Source organism: Lipophrys pholis, assembly GCF_963383615.2.
Source record: "Lipophrys pholis genome assembly, chromosome: 12".
NCBI classification, from domain to species: Eukaryota; Metazoa; Chordata; class Actinopteri; order Blenniiformes; family Blenniidae; genus Lipophrys; species Lipophrys pholis.
The window spans coordinates 24137132-24146914 of NC_137641.1; the positions used below are offsets into that span (position 1 = coordinate 24137132).

The following is a 9783-nucleotide window of genomic DNA, read 5'->3' on the forward strand; positions in this document are numbered from 1 at the left end:
TCATTTGCCGACTAGAAAGGGTGCTGCATTCACTGTTCTTTTGCAAAATCTTTTTTTTTTAATCTAGCACCGCTGAGATCACCTTTTCAAGACAAATCCACCGGCGTTGAGAGAGTTGTCTTAAAAGATCAAAATCTGCTCCTCTGGGTAATCCCTTGAAGTGTTCTCCAGGCTTAATTCACGATGTGTTAACGTGAGTTTTCTGTGTCTGAACTGCAGGATGCGTAGCTGAACCCCCCCCCCCCCCCCCCCCACACACACACACACACACAGAGGCCTCTCGTATGCAGACATGCGCCTCACTCTGCCTTTCCCCGTCGTACGTGATAATTTCCACAGCCGCCCTCCTTTGTTTTGCGATTTTATTAAGTAAGAGCGGCATTCCAAGCATTCAGGGCAGCATCCTCGATGACTTTATGAAAGCGCTTGCAGATTCCTTCGACTGATTGACTTTCCAGTGGACACATCCTGTGCACCTTCAGAGGCTGTTTTCCTCTTCCTCGTCCCTCCACAGCACATGCTCATGATCAGAGCTCCCCTCGGAGAGTAGTCCGGATACCTGCTGCAATGTTTGCTCAGCCAGCTGGACATGTGTGTGTGTGTGTGTGTGTGTTTGTTAGACAGAGGAAGGTGAGAGGTAAAGGAAGACCACTCGGTCATGTCGGCCTTTAAAAGAAAAATTGTGATTACAGGAGTGAACTGTGTAGTTTGTCCTGTATCCTGTTGTGTCTACATTCTACAAGACCTTGTTCATCTGAATAACAAGTGTGTTTTTTTTACACTTTTTTTTTTTATACTTGGAAACATTTATTCAGCACTAAAAAAAACAACAACATCCAGTCTGTGTGATCGATGTCATAGATCATAAGCCTGCATTGCATTCATTTTCAATGAGAAATAAACGGTTTTCACTCATTTTATCTGTATCCCCGGGAATCAACGCAAAACAATAATTGGATTGGTACTTTAAACCAGCCGTTGGGTCCTTCCCTATTAAAATAGATTATTTGAGGGTGACCCTTTTAATTAAGTAGTTAAAACACACAGTTTCCAAACTGGATGCTTTGCACTGAGTGCAAGAGAGACTTATTAAAATGAAAGTATAATGTTTGGTATTAGGCAAACCCCCGATTTCAAACAACTTACCTGTTTTCAGTTGTATTCTTTTTGTGCTATTCTAAAGAAGAGTTTCTGGGAAAAATCTAAGGTATCTGTTTTGCAAAAGAAATTAATCTTTCCACTAGAAACCTCCTAAAACAAGCTAAATTTTCTTTTTTTCCCCAATAAACCTCGATTGGTAAATCACGAATACAACTTCCACATTGTTTCACACTTGTATGCGATATGCCTCTATAGATGTCTACTGAGCCAATGTTGTTATAATACAATGTGTTTTTAAGAGTCATACTGTAATTCCACTACTTGTGGCAAAAAAGATAAATTATCTTTGAATTCAGCAACTGAAGCTTAAAAGTTCTCTCAGTCCAAGCTGTTAGCGTTGTATTTCACAAGGTTGTTGAACCTTAAATAATCTCATTTTACCTTATCCGCAGTCTGCACATATAGTGTCACATCTTTCATTGCTAATTTGATCCTAAATCATTTATTTAAAGGATGGCCAACACTTAAAAGCATCTTCTAATGACCAACAGCAAAACTTCAACAATACACCTACTGTATGTACATATTCCAAAGACACACCTGTTACTTACACGTTTATTTTTAGATACTTTAACCTGTAAAGTAACTTTTTTTAAAGAGTGACACCCAGAATTGCAGTTTTCTTAATAGGTTACTTTAATTTACTCCCCCTCCCCCCACATATATTATAGATTCCCATGTTACATCTTGATGAAAAAATAGAAAAAAATTCAAACATCTCTGTGCTTCAAATAGAATTGGAAAATGGTAATGGATGAATGAATGTTTACAAATACAGGGGAAGAAAATGTGAATAATTGTACAAGTAAACATTTTATCCATCAGTGCTGTTGTTGGATGGCACAGTGACCGACGAGTCAGAAACACTGGACTCTATGTGAGGGCATGAAAACGGGTTTGTGTTCATCCAGAGTGGACATGGTGCCTTAAAGGGTCGAAGGTGGTTGACATTTCCGAAATACATCCATAAACATGTTGAGCACAGAATAAAACCAAACGGGTATATCGTTTCCAGATGCAGCTTTAAGCAGATTAATTGACTTTAAACTTTTTACGGGTGACTCATACTGCTGGCTCAGGGGGGGGGGCGTTAAGGCGCTTTCCGATCCCTTATTGCCACTTCTATAAACCCAAATGAGTGGGAGGTGTATAGCTTCTGCAGTCCATCATATTCAGTCCTTATGAAATGAGGGAACTTGAAAGTAAAACAACAGCCAGACACAGCTCATCTCGTCATGTTGTTTTACTACAGAGCATCAATGGCCTTGCTGACTTGGGCGAAGACGTCATCCACGGCCAGCTCGGAGTCCACCTGAGCAGAGGAGGGCCACACGGCGAGTGAGAACACATGTCAGATTCCACAGGCCCCCCCACCACCCCCAGAAGCAGATGTACGCACCTTCCTCACAATACCACGGCTTTCGTAGAAAGCGATGACCGGCTCAGTGGCTTTGTAATACAGGTCCAGACGCTTCTTGATGGTCTCCTCGTTGTCATCGGAGCGGCCGCTGGTCTCGCCACGTTTCAGAAGTCTCTTGACCATGGTCTCTCCTTTGGCGTCAACGTACAGCAGCAGGCAGGGTTTGCCGATCTGGGGACAAACGCGTTTTTTGGTGTTTTTAATTAAAGATAATTTTTTTGTTTAAATTTATACTCATTGCTGCATCAGTGAATTATAAACCCCGTCACACCCGCTCCTACCTTCTTCTCAAACTCCTCTCCCTGCTTCACCTCGCGGGGGTAGCCATCAATAAGGAAGCCCTTGGAGACATCAGCCTTGGCGATCATGGCATCTTTAATCATGTCTAAGACTGTGTCCTGAAAGCAGCCCCGAGACGTTATGATCAACCTTCACTGTGATGTGGCACTTACGACAAAAATGCAGCGTAAGAATTGACATGTCCTTATTACCTCTGCACTTGTTTGTTTCACATTGCACATTCAGGCAGATAGATAGATAGATAGATAGATAGATAGATAGATAGATAGATAGATAGATAGATAGATAGATAGATAGATAGATAGATAGATAGATAGATAGATAGATAGATAGATAGATAGATAGATAGATAGATAGATAGATAGATAGATAGATAGATAGATAGATAGATAGATAGATAGATAGATAGATAGATAGATAGATAGATAGATGACTTGTATTAATAAAGGTTAATATAGTTATCGATGTGTGAAACTTAAATATGAATTAAATATCAAACGTAACAGTTGCAAAAACACTCAAATACAAGTGCATCTGAAAAAAACTAGAAATCAAATCATATTTTTTTCTTTCCTATTTTTAAACCTAGGACTATAATGAGCACATTTTCTTCATTTTAAAATTCCTGAAAATGTATTAGGATTGTAGAACTATCTCTGAAAACAATGACATTTTCACTTATGTTGTATTTTTTGAATGTCCCTGTTGATAAAGTGGTCAAGTCTAAATGAATCCCTTTTACCATTTCTTATATATTTTGCTCATTTTTCACAAATCTTAAGCGTTAACAGAGAAAAGAGAGAGAGAGAGAGAGAGAGAGAGAGAGAGAGAGAGAGAGAGAGAGAGAGAGAGAGAGAGAGAGAGAGAGAGAGAGAGAGAGAGAGAGAGAGAGAGAGAGAGAGAGAGAGCATTTCTTCTCTTGTTTCTCTCTCTACAAGTTTCTATGTTCTGCAGTACATGAGGGTCTCTCACCAGGGGGACGAGCTCTCCCTTCTGCATGATGGCCTGGAGCTGTTTGCCCCTCTCAGAGCCAGAGGCCACCTCGGCACGGAGCAGATCCCCAGACGACAGGTGGGTGTAGCCATACTTTGCAACTATCTTCTCACACTGGGTGCCCTTTCCGGAGCCGGGGCCACCTGAAAAGTCCAAACAAAATGTACCACTGGCGCATGAAGGAAAAACCTGCTGGTGGTGGAATGCGCTGCAGTTGTTTAGTATCCCCACTCACCCACAACGAAGATGATCTTGGCGTCTTTAATCTTGTCTGAAAACGTGTAGAGGCAGAGAGAGGTCAGTAATCCCAACATGACACGGCAGGTTTTTTCGCACAGCAAAAGTTTAAATTCAGAGAAAAACGAGTTGTTCAAACAAACCATCATTAGAGTGGCACTCAGAAGAGACAGCAGCGCATGTTTTTTCCATTTTTAGTTGCAGTGGAGCGTCACCTGGTCCAACAGACTGTTCTGACTGCACTTCAGTAACTGTAGGTTTGTCCTATCGCCTAAACAGCGTTGGCATGACAACCGTTGTCACCTAATAAGGCCATAGAGCCACTGAACATACTCGACTTAAGAAACATAATGAGCAAATTTAGTAAAGGAGAAATTTACACTCAATCTTAACTATATTCAATACTTATAACTACTTTATACCATTAAGGCATCATGTTTTTTGTTAATAATAAAAATCTCAGTAAGAAGTATCGACTTTCACTGTATTCTCAGAATACACCAGAAGAGGGCAGCACAGTCCATGAAGATGCACAAGCCAACGTTTCATCGGCTTGAAAGATTATCACTTAAAAATAATAATAAAATGATTCATTATCTGCATGAAAGCAAAATTTTAAAAAAGGAAGTTGATTACCTGCCATTGTGTTGTGTCCGAGTGTTTTCCTTTAACTGGAAAAAAAGAGAAAAAAACTAATTAATACATCAAACAAATCTGAGTACAATACATATCTTCAGTAAAAGCATGGTTTTTAAGGAGTTTTGTAACTTAATGATTTATATTGTGGAGGCAGAGAAGGAAGAGATGGATGAAGGAGTGGAGTCGGCTTTTCTTTATTGCCTCCAGCAGCATGACAGTTCACCGGTCAAACATCTCCTTTGCTCTTCCTCTTCGAACACCTCCACGTCACCGACACACTCACTCCATTCTGGTTGTGAGAACCTCCCTCCAGGTGCACGCCACAATAAAATGTTATCTTTAAATGAACCAAAGTGAAAGTAAAACTGCCATGACATTTAGAAATATGTATTGTTCAAGAAGTTTTTTTTTTTTTAATGTATAGTCCCTCTATATGTTGCAAATACAAATACAGAAAAATGACAGCGCTGTACATAAGTTAAGGTTTTGTAATTATACTGTACTTACGTTATATTCAGATATAATTTTGGACGAGAAAATAGATTCAGGATTAACCAAGTCTTCCTTCCTTCTACACCTTTTCAAATATGTCTGATGCAACTTTGTATTCATTCAATTTCTTATCCACCTTAATGACTGTTTTCTTTCCATCATATTGAAATAAAGCTCAACATCATTTTCTTTTTTAAAAAAGGAACGTCGTCTATAGTCACACAGGCATCTGCTCTTCAGCTGAGTTCCCTTTATTTCCAGACTTCACACATTCATCCACAATAATAGAAAACAGTATTTCAATTCCTGGAAATGTGATTGGAGAAAGACTTTAGTCAGTGTATTAATTTAAAAGATAGAACAATTTGCTTGTTTCACAATACAATTATTTTTTTACACTTTCGATGGCGGTGGACTTCGATTATTTTTTTTTTTTTTTAAAGAGATTTGACCATCTTGTGCTCCTGGTGGCCCCTTTTACTCCACAATATGGCACATACGCATTTACTAGTTTTGTGCTTATCCACTGGGGGTCTTCGGAGAGTTTCCGGGGAGGTCAGGCTGAACAAATGACCGAACGAACAAACAGTTTGCAAACTACATAAATAGACCACATATCAATCATGTGATAACATAAGAAAGTCTGGCACCATTCAACCAAAGTTTATGACTCGGGCATCCTATAGGCTCGGCTCGACAAGTAAACTTGTCAAATGCTTGTTAATTTAGTTATATCTTTCTGCATGGGCCATAATAGTGAAGAAGTAATCTGAGAAATGGCTCATGAGTAAAACAAGACTTGTGTCAAAAGGTCAACCGTCACCTCGGTAACTGAAAACACAAACCTCAAAAGTGTAATCCAAGAGTTTTAAAATCCAAGAAGAATGTATGTTGACGATAGAATAGCAAATTAAAGCTGCAAGCAGCGTTGAACGGGTCGTCGTCACCGGCAGGACTCGGACTGAGAATGTCATCACTTCCCGTTTCATGGAGAACCGTCAGATACATGCCCTTTGAAATTACCAGTTACATTTGGATCCGTTTATCAATAAAGCCTGTTGTAGATACTCGCCAGATTTCAGGCCTCTGGGACTTTTGGGATTGTTTTTCACGCATAACACAAAATGGCGGACTTCCTGTTGGGTTTGTAGAGTATGGGTGAGATTTTTTTTAAGCGCTGCGTAAGTCGGTGAAACGTGTTAAACGTGTTGCTCGTAGCAGATGTTGGGGGCGCTATGGAGCCATTTTGCCAGACACTTACACAATGACCATAAAATTTACAACGGTTCGCCACTTCTGATGTGCGTGTACATTTTCAAGAAGGTTTGAACGCGTTTAGGCCGTCAAAAATGCAGTAGTTAGAGCAGTAGATGATGAAAGTAGAATAATAATAATAATAATAATAATAATAATAATAATAATAATAATAATAATAATAATAATAATGATAATAATGCTCAGGCCCTAACTAAGTTTTCCCAATAGTTGAAGAGTTTTTATCAGTCTCTGAGCTCTACAATGGCACAAAGCAGAATTATGTAAAGTTCTGCTTAACAAACATTCTGCTTGACGTTATAACAATGTGGATGTTTCCCCACCGGAACATGTCAGCTAGTCAAACAAATCCATTCAGTACAACGGCAGATTGATAAAGGAGGAATGTAAGGTGATAGAAAAGTTATACAAGTCATTCTACTAAAGCTTCGCTGCAGCAAAAGATATTTTTATACAAATCTTCAAAACTACCATTCATCAACTTTTTGAACATTTATTGCTGCTGTTTATTTATCTATTTCTTCTATTTTCTGTCTCCAGTGCTACTCTGTAAGGCTATGTCCAGCCTTGTGTGTGTGTGTGTGTGTGTGTGTGTGTGTGTGTGTGTGTGTGTGTGTGTGTGTGTGTGTGTGTGTGTGTGTGTGTGTGTGTGTGTGTGTGTGTGTGTGTGTGTGTGTGTGTGTGTGTGTGTGTGTGTGTGTGTGTGTGTTGCACATATATATTCTAAGTCTTGTGTTAATTCTTCATGCAGCATGGTTGTAGTTTAATGGTACAACTTTACATCCACAGTCCTCCATGCAAGAAATGCATTAATTATTCATCGTCATACCATTATTATAACTCTATAGTTACCTATAAGTTAGAGTTTCTATAATGACTTGTATTTAATTCTAACACTTTTAAATGTAACTTGTGTCGAACTAGACGGAGCAGAATATTCACCAAAGCTGTAAAAGAAAAAATCTGCAGCAGGTATCTCCAATAACGGTTTGTTCTGTGAAAACTAGTTTGGTTGTGATGCATTTTAAGGCTTAAAGTGGTTTGAAAGTGATGCTTTTTTTTAAAAAAAATTGTATTATGGTTTATCTAAAGTTATATTTGAAGGATAAGTAAAACTGCTCATTTTATTTATTTTTATACGGTTGACTTGGTAACTGTGATGGTCTTGGCAACTTAAGATTTTCTATAATGACTTCCATCCAATTCTAATATGGATTTCTATCTAATTCTAATGAGCATGATGAGCAGAGTATTCACTAAAGCTGCAAATGCCATCAGCTTGTCCTCACACTCACACTCGGTACAGGCAGTGCTGCTTCTCAGGTGTCCACTTTTATGTCATCAGCCATTAACCCTGTGGTCAGTGTAAATGTCACTGATATCCGAGTCAGCACAGAGCCTGTTTGGGAATCCCGCTCTGGCCTATTATGGTGCCATCTTCTGAGTCCCCCGCTTCTTCGGCATGTCCGACATACTCTGACTCGCACGTGGTGAAAACTGCACCAACCAGCTGGTGTTTGAGGGAATGAAATTGAACATTGCATGGCAGAGGATTAAAAAAATAAAATAAAATTAACTTAATGCACATATGTAAAGTTTAGTGCAGTGTAATAGCTTGAGTGGGGCTTTAAGCCCACAAATCCTTTAAATCTTATCTGCACTGTGTATCTATTAGTATTTTCTATTTTTTTTTATAAATTTTCAAAGCACATGTGTTTGTGATACAATGCATTTTAGAGTGTTATATGACTGGAACATGAGTGACGAGACATTCAGATGTGAATGTCCGAATTTGTGCTGGTGAATAAGAAAATCTTATATTCCCTATAACTTCCACCCTGAAGTCAGTCCATAATCTCCAGCCCCACCCGGTCTCTTAATTCTGCTTTTTAACATGCGGGCCCTGCTAAAAAAAGACCCGGCCAGTCTGCAGCTGTTAAGGCATATCTTTGCCGAGCCCTCTCGAAAAGCACGTGGAGATGAATCCTGGACTTCTCCCAGAAGCAACTGGAGGGAAAACAGTGTGAGCATGTGAGCATTTTTGTCCCCTGGACCAGTGCACTTCAATATCAGGGTACTGTCTCTTTAAGGGAGGACAGGGAACCCTTTGACGTCAGTGCAGGGAGAGAAATTGCATGTTGTTTGTGAAAGGATGGAGAATTAGGAAATGTTGTTGTTGGCTGTGGCTGCAAGGGGACGTGTTCGTGTTCCCAACTGCAGGCTTTGGAGGCTTTAATGTGCGACGTGCACACGCATGAATCAATAGGACTCAGTCCTCTAATCAGCTGTTAATGACCACCACCGAGTGAAAGGACTTAAAGGGAACACAGGTCCTGCGAATTTTTTTTATTCTATTTTTATTTAATTTTTGGTTTTGTTTCACACAACACTGACCTGTGATCAGACAGGAGACAAAGCATCTGCAATTTACACTGTCAGAGCTGGTAGAGATGGTGAAGCTGGGCTCTATTGAAGGGTAATTATGTAATCATATGAGTACCACCTCTGTGAGTGACACATAGGACTTACATGCCGGTGCACCATGCACACATGACAGATGTCCTTTAAATGTCACGCACACTGACGGGTGACACACCGGCATGTCTTTGGGCGACATGACAGCTTCACCATCGTGAAATGTCAAAATTCCATCTCCCATCCATTTAAGCAGCCCTGCCCACCCTGCACGTCTGCACTCTGTCTGTCTGTCTCTGTGTCTGACACGTCCTAATTTGTCACGAATGCCTTGCTCCCTGTCCCCGCTCAGCCTCTTGTCCTCTGTACTGACCTCTTTTCTGCGTTGTGGCTTTTAGATCCCAGTGCAAGGGGGCTGCCGTCCCTGGATCCCCGGGAGTGTGAGTGTCTGCACAGTTCCTGCTGCACGGCAGCCCTCCCTCCCCCTTCCTGCTCCTTTTTATAGCTCAAGCTGAGCCTGCTCAGCCCGATGCATTCTGGGTAGGAGGGAGGAAGAGAGGGAGGGGGATGATGGACAAGAGGAGGCAGGAGTGAAACATTAGAGGCTTGGAGAGAGAAGGCAGTGTGACATAAATATCTCGTGAAATTAAAGAGAACGGAAAATCCAGCAAAACACGTGATGAGTTACCATCACTTTGAAAGTCCAACAAAAAACAAAAAATGGGATCTTCTTTTGATAATTTAGAGACTGTTTCTTCTTTGATGCATCAGGAAGTAAGAAGCTCAATAAGCACTCTTTTGCTTTGTTTACTTCCAGTGTACTGAAGACCTTTGTCTGGCCAAAAAATAAC

The 9783-nt window shown here is 40.3% G+C and overlaps 1 protein-coding gene across 1 annotated transcript; it reads right to left on the reverse strand.

Moving 5' to 3' along the window:
- Window positions 1–643: 643 nt before the first annotated feature.
- Window positions 644–9460, reverse strand: ak1 (adenylate kinase 1). The gene is made up of 7 exons (XM_080476509.1): window positions 9306–9460; window positions 4748–4782; window positions 4110–4145; window positions 3854–4017; window positions 2863–2979; window positions 2561–2752; window positions 644–2473 (listed from the first exon to the last, which is right to left on the reverse strand). Exons 2-7 carry the CDS (start codon window positions 4752–4754, stop codon window positions 2408–2410), a joined length of 582 nt encoding a protein of 193 aa, XP_080332635.1. The 5' UTR covers window positions 4755–4782; window positions 9306–9460; the 3' UTR covers window positions 644–2407.
- Window positions 9461–9783: the final 323 nt, after the last annotated feature.